This window comes from Saccopteryx leptura, chromosome 6 (genome assembly GCF_036850995.1).
Source record: "Saccopteryx leptura isolate mSacLep1 chromosome 6, mSacLep1_pri_phased_curated, whole genome shotgun sequence".
In the NCBI taxonomy this organism is placed as follows: domain Eukaryota; kingdom Metazoa; phylum Chordata; class Mammalia; order Chiroptera; family Emballonuridae; genus Saccopteryx; species Saccopteryx leptura.
Genome location: NC_089508.1, coordinates 21,101,828 through 21,117,858, shown reverse-complemented (window position 1 = coordinate 21,117,858; position 16,031 = coordinate 21,101,828). Strand labels below are relative to the sequence as shown.

At 40.7% G+C, this 16,031-nt stretch overlaps 1 protein-coding gene across 4 annotated transcripts in view; it reads right to left on the bottom strand.

Annotated features, from left to right (window-relative positions):
• CEP128 (centrosomal protein 128) overlaps positions 1-16,031 on the bottom strand; it is a 412,477-nt gene that overhangs the window by 340,124 nt on the left and 56,322 nt on the right. For all 4 annotated transcript variants that reach the window (XM_066342939.1, XM_066342940.1, XM_066342941.1 and 1 more), the window contains one exon: positions 13,290-13,362. In XM_066342939.1, coding sequence (XP_066199036.1) covers positions 13,290-13,362 — 73 coding nt within the window. The remainder of the gene's footprint in view (positions 1-13,289; positions 13,363-16,031) is intronic.

Genomic DNA, 16,031 nt, shown 5'->3' with positions numbered 1-16,031 from the left:
TATCCACTGTGCCACCAGCCAGAGCCACACTATCTTTAGAGACCCAATCACCCAGACAGATCAATGTGCTCAAAATACTTCTACTGCTGATACCCTGAGTCACACAACTCCAATCAAGTCAGCAACAACCAAGGAGCGAAAATATGTATTTGGATAATCCTAGTTTTCTGTCTTATCTTTCTCACCTATTTCTGTGATATATTTCTGCATTAGTTAGAGTACCATCTAGGCTATTTCAAAAAGATCAAATATAGAGCAACCTAAATAAGAGTTTATTTCTGTCTCATATGACAGTGCAGAAGGAAGCAAGACAGCTGGCAGGCCATTCTGCTCCCCCAGGTCACTCAGAGACTAAGGTTCCTTCCATGTGTTGCCCCACTATTCCCTAGGTTGTTATCCTCACCTGCACGGTTTAAGCTGGGTCAGTGTACAATCTGCATTTCTTTTCTTTTTTTTCCTTTTTTTTTTTTTTTTTTTTGCATATTTCTGAAGCTGGAAACAGGGAGAGACAGTCAGACAGACTCCCGCATGCGCCCGACCGGGATCCACCCGGCACGCCCACCAGGGGCGACGCTCTGCCCACCAGGGGGCGATGCTCTGCCCATCCTGGGCGTCACCATGTTGGCGACCAGAGCCACTCTAGCGCCTGGGGCAGAGGCCACAGAGCCATCCCCAGCGCCCGGGCCATCTTTGCTCCAATGGAGCCTTGGCTGCGGGAGGGGAAGAGAGAGACAGAGAGGAAGGTGCGGCGGAGGGGTGGAGAAGCAAATGGGCGCTTCTCCTGTGTGCCCTGGCCGGGAATCGAACCCGGGTCCTCCGCACGCTAGGCCGACGCTCTACCACTGAGCCAACCGGCCAGGGCACAATCTGCATTTCAATTCACAGAAAGAGTGAGAAATTTCTAGACAAGTAGCTTTTTTTGTTCTGTTTTTTAATTCAAGTGAGAGAATGGGAGATAGAGAGACAGACTCCCACATGCGCCCTGACCTGGATCCACCCAGCAACCCATCTGAGGCCAATGCTCTGCCCATCTGGGCCCAATGCTCGCAAATGAGCTATTTTCAGCACCTGAGGCTGAGGCTGCACGGAGCCATCCTCAGCACTCAGGGCCAATGCACTTAAATCAAGCGAGCTATGGCTGAGGTAGGGGGAGAGAAAGAGAAAGAGAAGCAGGCTGGAGAGAAGCAGAGGGTCGCTTCTCCTGTGTGCTCTGACCAGGAATTGAACCTGGCACTTCCACATGCTGGGTCAATGCTCTACCATTAAACCAACAAGCCAGAGCTATAACTTGTTTCCAAGAAGGCAAGCCAGAAGTGGCATGCCTCACTTTTTTTTAAGTGAGAGGAGAAGAGGCAGAGACAGATTCCCACATGTGCACCAACTGGGATCCACCCAGAAATCCCACTAGGGGGCGATACTCTGCCCATCTGGGGCCCTTGCTCCACTGCAACCAAAGCCATTTTTAAGCTCTGAGGCAGAGGTCATGGAGCCATCCTCAGTGCCTGGGGTTAATTTGCTCCAATCAAGCCATGGTTGCAGGAAGGAAGGAAGAGGTGAGGGGTGGAGGAGAGGGGAGGGGAGGGGAGGGGAGGGAAAGGGAGGTGTGGGGAGGGGAGGGGAGAGGAGGGGAGGGGAGGGGAGGGGGGGTGAAGAAGCAGATGGGCACTCTTCTTGTGTGCCCTGGCCAGGAACGGAACCTGGGACATCCACACACTAGCCAACGCTCTACCATTGAGCTAACCAGCCAGGGCCACATGCTTCACTTTTACTCACCCTTAGTCACATGGTCTTAATTTAGATGCACATGGAAACTAGGAAATATCATCTCTGCTTAAGTAACCATGTGTCCAGAAAAACCTGTTGGGGCTGGTGAAGGGAGGAGTGTGGGTTGGATGCCAAAGGGAAGAAGACATTCTTATATTAGGGACCAGTTAGAATTAGCAGAATTTCAACACATTTTAATTTTACGGTAGGCTGCCTTTCATCCTTTTTGGAGAAGGGTAAGATAAATGCTAATTCTCAGATAAAAGTGCTAAAAGAGGACATTTAAAATACTAATTATAAAATTGAACAACATGTAACAAATTATAATGCATGCAAACTTCTATCCTGTAAATCTACTTGTGGAAATTTATTCTACCACTTACTTTCCCATGTGAAAAAAATGGCACATGTACAAGATCATTCATTGCAGTGCTGTGTATAAAACCAGAAGACTGACACTACCTAAATGCCCATCAATATGAGACCGGTTACATAAATTATGAAACATTCATTCAGTGGGATGCTTTAAATATTAAAAGAAAGGAATTAAAGAGCTCATTAGATGCTAATATGGAACAATCTCACATCTCAAAAATATATTAAGTGAAAATGGCAAATACAGAACCGTGTGTTTGGTACACTACCTGCTACCAATTATGTAGCAAAAAAGAGAGAGGGAGAGGTGTCTCTCAAGATGATGACATTTCACTGGAGTCTTGAATGGCAACAGGGATCTGGCCATGCACAGATTTGGAAGAAGAGAAGCCAATACAAAGACCCTACTTTAGAAATGAGTTTGGCAAATTCAAGGCACAAAGAAAAAGATACAATATAGGCACTATAATCTATGGTAAAGAATTTGGAATAGAAGAAACTCAGGGAGGATTTGTTAAAGCAGGGGAATAACTGACAGTAATAACAATTTTTGAAAATCACTAGGCTACTATCAGGAGCACAGATGAGGCCCATGTAGGAGAAAGGAGAAGAAATTCAATGGAGGCCACTGCAGTGAACTCAATAAAGTGATGGTGCTTAAAGAGAAGTATTAGACAGAAGATGGAATTGAGCAAGATTTCAAAAACAAAAAGGACAAGATTCTATCATGGATTGGAAGTGCGGTATGAAGAGAAAGACCTAGAGTGACTCAGGTGACCACTGGATGGACTGTGACGCCATTTTCTGAGACTGAGAAGACCGAAGGAAGAGCAAGTAAACAGAGCTCCAAACAGAAGGCTGTGGGCTCTGAACCTAATGACACAGCATGGATTTATCACTGTGAAATTTTAAGATAATTCCCAATAATAACAATTATTGTAAAGATGGCATTCATTAATGCCGCCTCATTTTCATTTTTTAATTGATTTTATTGGGGTGACACTGGTTAACATAACTACACAGGTTTCGGGTGCTCAATTCTCTATCATTTCTCTTTCCATCATATGGTATGTTTACCCCCCCCCAGTCAAGTGTTTTCCCATCACCATCTATCCCCCCACAACCTCCTCCAACCCCCGTCCCCAGGCAATCATCAAACTGTTGTCCATGTCCATGAGTGTCTTATTTTTGTCCTTGTTGCTCAATCTCTCAACTCCTTCACCCAGCCCTCCCCCAAAATCTGCCAGCCTGCTTATGGGTCTGTCTCTATGTTGCTAGTTAGTTCATTTTGTTCATTAGATTCCACATATAGGTAAAATCATAAGATACCTGGGCTTCTGTAACTGACTAATTTCACTTATCATAATGCTCTCTGGGTCCATCCATGCTGTTGCAAAAGGTAAAATTTCCTCTTTTTTTTTTTTACGGCCACATAGTATCCATTACATAAATGTACCACTGCTTCTTATCCACACATCTACTGATGGGCACTTGGGCTGCTTCCAAATTTTGGCTATTGCAAATAATGCTGCAATGAACATCAGGGTTCATATATTCTTTTGAATTCATGTTTTGAGTTTCTTCGGATAACTCCATTTTAAATTTTTTGAGGTACTCCATATTGCTGTCCACAGTGGTTGTACCAATCTGCATTCCCACCAATGCAATGAATTCAGTAAAGTAGCAGGATGCAAAAAAACAGAAATCAGTTGCATTTTTATATATGAACTATCAGACAGGGAAACTAAGAAAACATACCATTCACAATTGCTTCAAAAAGAGTAAAATACCTAGGAATAAATTTCACCAAGGATATAAAAAACCTATACTCAGAAAATTATAAGATACTAAAGAAAGAAACTGAAGAACATACAAATAAATAGAAGCATATACCATGTTCATGGATAGGAAGAATTAACATCATTAAAATGTCCATATTACTCAAAGTAATCTATAGATTCAATGCAATTGCTATCAAGACACCAATAGTGTATTTCACAGATCTAGAACAAATATTCCAAAAATGTATATGGAATGACAAAGACCCTGAATAGCATCAGCAACCTTGACAAAGATGAACAAAGTTGAAGGAATCATGCTACCTAATATCAAACTATACTAAAAGTATAATCATGGTAATCAAAACGGCATGGTACTGGAATAAAAACAGACATATAGATTAGTGGAACAGACTAGAGAGCCCAGAAATCAACCCACAGCTATATGGTCAATTAATATTTCACAAAGAGGGCAAGAACATACAATGGAGTAAATACTCAATAAATGGTATTGGAAAAATTGGACAGATATATGCAAAAAATGAAACTAGACCACCTTCTTACACCATACACACACAAAAAACTCATTTTGATTTTTTATTTCTGAAACCTAAAGAAAAAAATACTAACCACCTAATACTAAAAAATACATTTTTATCAGAGATCCATAATAAACAATAATAAATAATAAGATATCAAAAAGTCCAAAGTCTCTATAAATAGTTATAAAAATGGTACAATAAGAATAAAAATTAGAATAGCTTTCAGAGTTAGCCTTTAATGAGCAGAGGTGAAACAAAAGCAAAGGCCTTCTGTTTATGGGATTGTACTCTCACTTTTCAATATGTTGAGTACTCAAATCTTTAACAATATATGATATTATAAAATGTATTTCAATAGGCCCTGGCTGGTTGGCTCAGTGGTAGAGCATCGGCCTGGCGTGCAGGAGCCCCGGGTTCGATTCCCAGCCAGGGCACACAGGAGAAGCGCCCATCTGCTTCTCCACCCCTCCCCTCTCTTTCCTCTCTGTCTCTCTCTTCCCCTCCCGCAGCCAAGGCTCCATCGGAGCAAAGTTGGCCCGGGCGCTGAGGATGGCTCTGTGGCCTCTGCCTCAGGCGCTAGAATGGCTCTGATTGCAACAGAGTGACGCCCCAGATGGGCAGACCATCGGCCCCTGGTGGGCGTGCCAGGTGGATCCTGGTCGGGCGCATGCGGGAGTCTGTCTGACTGCCTCCCCATTCCCAACTTCAGAAAAATAAAAAAAAATAAAATAAAATGTATTTCAATAAATATTTGTTGTATATCCTGTTGTTGCAATCTATGTGATAACCATACTATCCTAAATGTGGAATTGAGAATTCTTTCTTCAATTCATGACCAACTCTTCCAGAAACAGTTGGATCCAAGTTTATATTTTTAATTAAAATAGTGACCTTTTATAGACAACTAAAATAAAATGGACTATTTACACCAGGAATAATCATGCACTCACATCACCCTCAACTAGGTAAATTCTAGACAACAAATTTCCCCTGTGGTATAAAGCCCATGTAATATTGATTGTTTATTACCACAATTAAGTGTTAACAGAAAATATTTTCTGTAACATCATGCTATAAATAATACATACTCCCTTCCAACGGGCAGCTTGAAAAAGAAACAAACAAAAATCTATGATTCACAAAGGATTAACAAATCAGAACTTGGCATGTATGATAGTACTTTCTGCCTCACAAGAAAAATGTGTTCTATAAACTTTCAAGATATATTTTAGTTACTGAGAAATGTGCGATGAACAATTGTAGCCTCAGAATAATGGACAATAAATGAGATTAACAGTGGTTACCAACAGAAAATGAAATTGGTGAGAGGTAGGGACAGTCATTCATTCTTCTTTGTATATTTGTACAATATTTAAAAGTTTTCCACTGTGAACATGCATCATTTTGGAAATTTTATTCTAAAGTTAAATCTGGAGAGGAAAACAGCTGCAGCTGCTGAGAAGTTTAACACTCAAATAACAAAAGCTCATCCTTTCTGACAGTAAGCTATCATGAATTCATAAACACAACTTAATATGTCAAATACTTATAAAACATAAATGTTGACTTCAGTTGGAATGAGTGAGTCACAAAACATCTATCAAGCCTTGCACAACTTGGAAGCAAACATCATGCGGCCTTCAGAAGACCTTTAAAATTCAACAATATTAATTTTAAGATTTTGCATTAGACTACTGTTTCCTAATCTAACCACATATACCCATAAATGCTTTGAGATGCCCTCTGCACTGTTATGAGTGACCTGGCTTTGAAAGAAAGTTTACAGAAAGCATCTAACAAGCAGTAACATCACGAGGTAATGGGAGGAACTGGCAGATGAACAATTCAACCGAGTGTAAAATTAGGTGTGCACAATATTCCAGGCTGGACAATCTAAAAGAATATGTCCTGATGAACTGAGCACATGAAACCACTGAGTAAGTGATACCCAAATCACACCACTGAGCTTTACGCTGGTGAGGTGTGACAGCCAGTTGTGCAATCACAGCCTTATCTGATGTGGAGTGATTCTGGTCAGTGATAATGATGACATGAAAGAATTCCAGCTTTCTCTAAATTAAGCTGTTAACTTTTAGCTCTGTGGTTATATGTTAGGCCCACATAAACATTCTAGACTGTGTAGACAGTACTTCCTAGCTTTACTTGCTATTTGAAAGAAAAAATAAAATGATAATTGTTCATTCTGGGTTGGTTCTCTTTAACATGGTGATGGGTAAAACATAACAAATGTCATGTGCACTATGCTAATTAGTATTTTCAAACCCAAAATTCAATCCACCCCAAATATCTAACAACATCAAAGAAGAACATGACAGTTCAGCCGGATACGCCTACAGCTTCTCAGATCTACAAGGATCTCAGCACAACACTGATACTCCAGTCTGGATGACAGCCCTTGTTACAAGCACTCCCACAGGTTGCATGCCTATGTAGCAAGCAAAAGAAGCCTCGGACAACAGCTGAAAAACTCTAAAACCTTATTCATTAGAAACAGCAAACACAGTGTTGAAATGTGATATACACAGAAAGACTGAAAGAGTTTCACTTCTAAAACTGACAGGCTAGACAATTCAAACCAATTCTTCCAATGAAAATAACCTAAAACGCTAGAACTAATATTTTTTTTATTTATTTATTTTGTATTTTTCTGAAGTGAGAAGCAGGGAGGCAGAGAGACAGACTCTCGCATGCCCCTGACCAGGATCCACCCGGCATGCCCACCAGGGGGCGATGCTCTGCCCATCTGGATGCGTTGCTCTGTTGCAACTAGAGCCATTCTAGTGCCTCAGGAGGAAGCCATGGAGCCATCCTCAGAGCCTGGGCCAACTTTGCTCCAATGGAGCCTTGGCTGCAGGAGGGGAAGAGAGATATAGAGAGGTAGGAGAGGGGGAAAGGTGGAGAAGCAAATAGGCGCTTCTCCTGTGTGCACTGGCTGGGAATCAATCCCAGGACAAACACACCAGCCCGACACTCTACCACTGAGCCAGCCGGCCAGGGCTAAAAGTAATATCTTAAATAAAAGTCTGGCCTGACCAGGCAATAGCACAGTGGATAGAGCATCAAACTAGGATATCAAGGACCAAGGTTCAAAACCCCAAAGTTGCTGGCTTGAGCGCGGGCTCATCCAGTTTGAGTACAGGGTCGCTGACTTAAGCATGGGATCATAGAAATGACCACATGGTCACTGGCTTGAGCCCAAGGTCACTGGCTTGAGCAAGGGGTCACTCACTCTGCTGTAGCCCCCCCAGTCAAAGGACATATGAGAAAGCAATCAATGAACAACTAAGGTGCCACAACAAAGAACTGATGCTTCTCATCTCTCTCCTTCCTGTCTGTCTGTCCCTATCTGTCCCTCTCTCTGTCTCTCTCTCACACACACACACACACAAAAAAAAAACTGGAAAACTAAAAAGAAGTAAAGATGTAGGAAACCAAATACAAGAGAAGAAAGAAACCCAGAGAGGTTGGTCCACATTTCAGGGACATTTTCTCCCTGAATTATCACCATTTCAGAAAACGCAGATGAGACACTGCAAAGATAAATAGGTGTGAACAGATGTGTGGGAAAAACTGAGGTCAAGAGCCTTTCCAGGGGGGACCGTCCCTAGTTAAACTCCCCCCACCTAAGCCCTACCAGGGGCAGTCAAACTTTTTATAAAAACCGCCCACTTTTGCAGTGCTGGTCAACCTGGTCCCTACTGCCCACTAGTGGGCGTTCCGGCTTTCATGGTGGGCCAATCACAGCACCATTTGGTTGCTCTGCTACCGCCCACCATGAAAGCTGAAACGCCCACTAGTGGGCAGTAGGGACCAGGTTGACCAGCACTGCAAAAGTGGGCATTTTTTATAAAAAGTTTGACTACCCCTGCTAGCCTTTGGGCTGGTATCCTGAAGGACAGTACACTAACAGCAAGGGTGAAACAGAAATAGTTACAACCTGGCTCTGAAGTTTAACACTGAACTAGCTCAACAACAAATAATATGTAATCCATAATTGCTATGGCCCCTAATCTATAACAAAAAACAAATAAGCCCTCTCAAACACAACAATTATCAAATTACATATGCACTTTTGTTTGCAGAGCATAAAATATACTTCCTGTCATCAAAAGAAGATCCCATTAAGAGAGTTTTTAAAATGAGAAGGAACAGTTGTAGAATGGGAGACAATATTTGCAATACATATAATTGAGAAAGTGCTCATATACAATAAAGACCTCCCACAAGTCAATAACATAAAGACAAGCCACCCAATAAAAGAGAGGGCAAGCCTGACCAGGCAGTGGTGCAGTGGATAGAGCGTCGGACTGGGATGCCGAGGACCCAGGTTTGAGACCCCGAGGTCACCAGCTTCAGCACGGGCTCATCTGGTTTGAGCAAAAAGCTCACCAGCTTGGACCCAAGGTTGCTGGCTCGAGCAAGGGGTTACTCAGTCTGCTGAAGGCCCACGGTCAAGGCACGTATGAGAAAGTAATCAATGAACAACTAAGATGTCGCAATGTGCAACAAAAAACTAATGATTGATGCTTCTCATCTCTCCGTTCCTGTCTGTCTGTCCCTGTCTATCCCTCTCTCTCTCTCTCTCTCTCTGTCTCTGTAAAATAAATAAATAAATAAATAAATAAATAAATAAATAAAAATTAGACATTAAAACCAAAAAAAAAGAAACAAAAAAGAAAACTGGTATTTTTAAAAAGAAAATAGCTAATAGTCAGCAAATATATAAAAGAAGATGCTCATCATCTTCAGTAATCATGGAAATTAAAACCATGATGAGATACCATAAACAGTCAACATAACAGCTATTACTGAAATACTCAACAGTACGAGTGATGGAAAGAATGAAAAGCAACATGAATTCTCAAACACTGATACTAAGAGTGTACACTTAGGGCAGACACTTTGAAAACCTGTTTATCAGGACCTACTAACTTGGAAGGCACCTAGTAATGGCAGTCCACATTATGTACCAACAGAAATGCCTGCACAGGTGCACTAAAATAATAAGATCAGTCAACGCACTATTATTTGTAACAGCCCAAAATCTGAAGTAATGATCAATGCTAATGATGATATGAAATCATAATAAATGTTACAATATATTACACTATAGTCATACAATGAAATACTAAAGAATAAAAATGAAATAACTACAAATACATGATACAACACCGAGAAATATCACAATCATAATGTTTAGCCAAAGAAGTCAGAAACAAGCCCTGGCCGGTTGGCTCAGTGGTAGAGCGTCGGCCTGGCGTGCAGGAGTCCCAGGATCGATTCCCGGTCAGGGCACACAGGAGAAGTGCCCATCTGCTTCTCCACCCCTCCCCCTCTCCTTCCTTTCTGTCTCTCTCTTCCCCTCCTGCAGCCGCAGCTGAGGCTCCATTAGAGCAAAGATGGCCTAGGCGCTGGGGATGGCTCTGTGGCCTCTGCCTCAGGCGCTAGGATGGCTCTGGATGCAACAGAGCGAAGCCCCAGATGAGCAGAGCATCGCCCCCTGGTGGGTGTGCCGGGTGGATCCCGGTCGGGAGCATGCGGGAGTCTGTCTGACTGCCTCCTGGTTTCCAGCTTCGGAAAAATGCAAAAAAAAAAAAAAATAGAAGTCAGAAACAAAAAGAAAAAATGTTCTGAATAACTGTATTTACCTAAAGTCCAAAACAGGCAGAATTAATCTAAAGGGTTAAAAGCCAAACTATACCATATTTTTCACTCCATAAGACGCACCTGACCATAAGACACACCTAGGATTGTAAGGAGGAAAATAAGAAAAAAATTATTCTGAACCAAATGGTGTGTTAAAATATTTAATAAAATACCGTATTTTTCGCTCCATAAAATGCACAGGTATTTTCCCCTCCACTTTTGGAGGAAAAGAAGTTCATCTTATGGAGCAAAAAAATACGGTAATAGTCATCTTTAAGGATGCAGGAGTTAGTGATGTGGAGGGTATGTAAGGAGGCTTCCTGCATGCTGGTCACGTACCAGTTCTAGTCTGGGAGGTCGTTACAGGGGCGTGCTCACCTCGCAATGATTAATGGAGCTATCCACTGATACATACTGCTCACAAAAATTAAGGGATATTTCAAAATGAATATGAAGTGATAAAAAAAGAAGCATTTGATTTTTTTTTCTTAAACAAGAACATCAGAAAAGCAAACAAGTAAAGTTGATCAATTATGCATATGAGATGCAAAACTAACTTTTATTTCATTGGTGAAGATGCACTATACAAGAGGCTGAAAGTACTGGAGTATCTGCACGTTCCCTGAACCCCTAACTTTTGTGAGCACTTTTTTTGTGAGTACTTTTTTGTATGTGCAGTATACCTCCAAATTTTAAGAATCAAAAAAAAATTAAAAAGACAGGCCCTGGCCGGTTGGCTCAGCGGTAGAGCATCGGCCTGGCGTGCAGAAGTCCCGGGTTCGATTCCCGGCCAGGGCACACAGGAGAAGCACCCATCTGCTTCTTCATCCCTCCCCCTCTCCTTCCTCTCTGTCTCTCTCTTCCCCTCCCACAGCCGAGGCTCCATTGGAGCAAAGATGGCCCGGGCGCTGGGGATGGCTCCTTGGCCTCTGCCCCAGGCGCTAGAGTGGCTCTGGTTGCAGCAGAGCGACGCCCCGGAGGGGCAGAGCATCGCCCCCTGGTGGGCAGAGCGTCGCCCCCTGGTGGGCGTGCTGGGTGGATCCAGGTGGGGCGCATGCGGGAGTCTGTCTGACTGTCTCTCCCCGTTTCCAGCTTCAGAAAAATATAAAAAAAAAAAAAAATTAAAAAGACAAAGACAAAGCTTCAGCAGCTTCCATTGTCAAGTGACAGGCTCCACTCTAGAGTTTGTGAGAAGAGCCGGAAGATCATTTAGTAAGGTAGACGATCTTAGAGCTATATTCTTAGAAGTGTGCACTCAGCTCCTGATGAGATAACATGTAAATCAGAAAATGGCATAAGTTTCTTGCTGTGCAAACCACTGCAATTAAGAAAGGCACCAATCTGTTAACCTTAAAAAAAAACACCTTTATTTAAAGTATATATTTTAGATATTTTAGAAAGGTACAGTGTAAATTAAAGGTGCCCTTGGTGTACCTGAGAAAATCTAGGAATTTACTTAAAAAAAAAAAAAAGTATCTCATGTCTTGATAACACATTAGAGCATGCACTTTACAAAGAAATTAGCACCAAAAACTCAGGAGTAAGGTGTTTTTATGTGACAGATGGTTATTATTATTTTTGAAAAGGGCAATAACTGAGTTCATCTCTTAGCATATGCAGCCAATGAATCCAAACTCCAAAATATACTTAACATATTTATGTAAGGAACTGTTAACACAATTAACAACCGGAGAAAATTTATCTGCCTTTACTGGGAGACCCAATTTGAGTAAATATGTTCAGAAAAAAATTTTGCTAACTTTTCTTGTTTTGAAAAAACAAAGATATTGTGGGAAATGAATGAATATACATTGTTCCTGAAATTGACAAATTTGCAACAGTTTAATGATTTTTTTTTTTTTTTGTGACAGAGACAGAGAGAAGAACAGATAGGGACAGACAGACAGGAAGGTAGAGAGATGAGAAGCATCAATTCTTCGGTGCAGCATCTTAGCTGTTCATTGATTGCTTTCTCATACGTGCCTTGACAGGGGGCTCCAGCAGACCAAGTGACCCCTTGCTCAAGCCAGCAACCTTGGGCTCAAGCTGGTGAGCCTTGCTCAAACCAAATGAGCCCGCGCTCAAGCTGGCGACCCTGAGATTTCGAACCTGGGTCCGCTGTGTCCCAGTCCGATGCTCTATTCACTGCGCCACCGCCTGGTCATGCTAATGACAATTTTTACTGTGAGTTTTCTCCTAAAGAAACACACACAGATGATACAAATCAATGGACACTGTATGTTCTTTATTTTTTTAACCTTAATTCCACCAAGAGGAGTAATTTGATAAAAAGAAATCACTGCATAATGAGTGTGAACAATCTGAGTTTGAGATAATAAACCTTGAGAATTAGGGGTATATCAGTCAGTATCATCTAAAACAGTGGCAGTCAACCTGGTCCCTACCACCCATCAGTGGGCGTTCTAGCTCTCATGGTGGGCGGTAGCAGAGCAACCAAAGTATAAATAAAAAGATAGATTTAACTACAGTAAGTTGTTTTATAAAGATTTATTCTACCAAACTTAGCGAAAATCTGACATATAGTACTTGGTAAGTAATTATTATTATATGCTTTAACTTGCTGTAACTCTGCTTTATAAATTTTATAAAGTAAAGTCATTTCCCTACTTTATAAAGCACCATTACTGTGGAACCGGTGGGTGGTTAGAAAATTTTACTACTAACAGAGATACAAAAGTGGGCGGTAAGTATAAAAAGGTTGACTACCCCTGGTCTAAAAGAAAAATAGACAGCAAGGATGTCTTTGTAGCAACTGTGTACATACTTACATAAGAGGATCTGAAATACTTAATGGGGAGTGCTACAGAGCCACTACCAGAAAGTTCTGTGCTTCTTAATATCATTTAACAAAGGCTACAGAAGAATCACTGAGTCAATAAAATTTAAAATATGCATCATAAAACTCTGAAAGTTAAAACAAATGATAATTCTCTCTGCAATTTACTACCGCTGTAAATATGTCAAACTTACTTAACATTCATGAACATTTTAGAAGAGCTGTAAAACATATTTTTAGACAAACTGGCATATACCACCCAAAAAATCAGAATTTACTAAACTTCACTGTGAGTACAATGAGCTGGGCCACCCTCCCTACTACCTACATAAGAAATAAGACTTTACATAAACAAAGACTTCTCACCACTTCTTGTTTTGAGGTTTCACTAAGTTTTTCAGTCAACCTTTCCAAAGCCCTTCTGGTTTCAGCATCAGACCTAGGCAACAAAGAAAAAGATTTTAAGTTGGCTCTTTGAGAATTTTACAATTTTACAATTTTACAATTGTAAAAATTGGCAACATAATGTTATTACGTAACACTACCGCAATGGTTCTCCAATGTTAGCAAACATACGCAACATCTGGGGGGCTAGTTGAAAATACAAAGTTCTGAATCCATAGTTCAGGGATGGGACCCAAGAATGTGCATTTCTATAAATTCCATGGTGACTCTAATGCCGCTGGTCTGGGGATTACACTTTGAGAACCAGTACTATACTGAAACATCACCTCCAACAAACGAATAGGCTGCAATACCTTTCATTTCAAATTAAGAAGAAAGGACGGAAGGGAGGAAGAGAGAACAAAACTCTCCAGCAATTCATAATCAAATTACATCAGAGTGCGCAGTTCAAACTCGGTCCTCACTGACTTATCTCCCATTACCTTTTTCCCACCAAATTAATAACGAACAGGATCAATAATAAAATAGAACAGAAAGACTTACAAAGAAAAGCAAAGGCCTGCTTTTCTGACACTTGCTTACCTCTAGTCCACACCCCACTGGCAACCACACTCAACCATTTCCATTCTTAATTCTTTTGCTGGTTACTTTCATCATTTTCAATTCTAGACATTTTCGATTGACTCCTTGTTTTGAAATATTTAGCTCATTTATACTCCTCTCCAAATCTGGATGAATATATTGCTATTTTTAGTTCTTCTACTGGTTATCTGTGGGACTTGCAAAATATTCCTCTCATAAATTATTCCATCTCAGAGAATTGATGCTTTTGGCTTACCTTCAGTCATGTTCACAATTTAGTCAGCTTATTTGGATCATTAATTTTCTTGTGTTTTTGGTTTTCCTATTTTCTCATCTTTTGGCCATATATGGACATTATTTATCACATCATTGAAATTTTCTCCTATGTGTTACTGAATCATTTATTAAGAATCAATGCCATTCAAACACATTATTCTCAAGGACACTGACTTGCTGCTCTAATTCACAGTAAATTATTCCTGAGTTTGCTCCGTAGCTACCACTCTGGGGATTATTTTCACAGAATTTCTGGGTTAGTTTTACTATTTCTTTTAAAACTTGTATCTCCTTCTTTCTTGGTTACTACTTATTTTACTTATATGCCCATAGGTAATTTCCTCAAAAAGCAATTACCCTAAAAGGCACATTTTGCAAGTCTTTAAATTTATGAAAATGTCTTTACTTGTACCTCTTCCTTGGCTTTTGTGGTTCCATGCACTCCTGGACATCCCACATCTCACCAGCTCTTCCTTCCCAGCCCAGTGCCTCCTTGTACATGACTACACTCAGCCTGTCCCGGATGCGCTCGCTACAGTCTCCCTCTAAACACCCTCTGCTTCCTTGGTTCCAAACCACTTCTACATGTGACCACTCTTATAACCTCTAAAAGGCTTCTCCTTTGAGCTCCAAAGTAAATACCCAGCTGAGTGTTTCACATTTCTATCTGGATGTCTCATAGGCATCTTAAACCTAACACAGACAAAGTCAAACCCTTAATTTCTACACCTCACCTACTTCCACCAGGCTTCTGTATTTCAGAAGCAGAATAACCATCTGTCTACCCAGCTGCTCAAGTCAGAAATCTGGGAGTCATCTGGATTTCTTCTCCCTTTCCTCTCCATGTCCAATTCACTGCTAAATCACACCTATTCAATATGCAAAGAAATATCTTCAAACATACCCCTGTCCAACTGCCCCCTCGCCATGATCCTGGTCCCACCACCATCATCTCACATATACTAATGCAAAAGTTCTAACTCGCCCTCCTCAAACCAGTTCTCCATATGGCATCCAAAGTAAGTGAATTCTGAATAAAGCTTTATTTAATCCTTTCTAAAATCTTTATTTCCAAAGTACTTTTTGTAATAAATGTTGAGAAAATTTTTTAAAATAATAATGCAATGAGCATATCAACCTTTTGAATCACTCAGAAAATTAAACTTAGCAACTTCCTACCCAGAATACTTTTATAAACATAAATTAAAAATCTGTGGTACAAGTAAAGCAGAATTGAACCCTAAATATTCCTCATTCACAAAGTTAAGCCACCAAGTTTCACAAGACATTAGACTCCTATTTTAGGCTAAATAAAGTTTCTGTTCCTCACACACGTCTCCAGATGGTACCAGCCATGGATCAGAATATTTCCAGCCTATCACTGTACATGCAAATGTCCATTTAAACTAATTAACTAAGTCATCCCTGCAACTTCCCCTGTGTCTTCTTATAGGACAATACTCTTTCCTAGTGCTTAATTTATACCCTTCCTTCAAGTGTGCAAAAGCCACATAATAAAGATACTCCAGGAAGATGCTATATTAGAATGTTGATGCTATCCTGTTGACTTTATCAAAAATAAAGTTATTTGTCAAAAATAAATACCTAAGTATTAAATCAACTAACCCTTATTGGTCCAACAAATTAATAATACAGCTCAATAAGTAATGTAGCTCAAAATTCAGGAATTTAAGTGCCTTATTTGCATCTGTTATACACAAAAAGGATCTTGAATCACAATAATAAAGAGCACTCAGGAGCCTTACTGCCCAGATTTGAATTAGGACTCCAACAGGTCCCCCTGTTTGATCAGCAAACTGAGTTACTGCCTCTCACTAAGCCCAT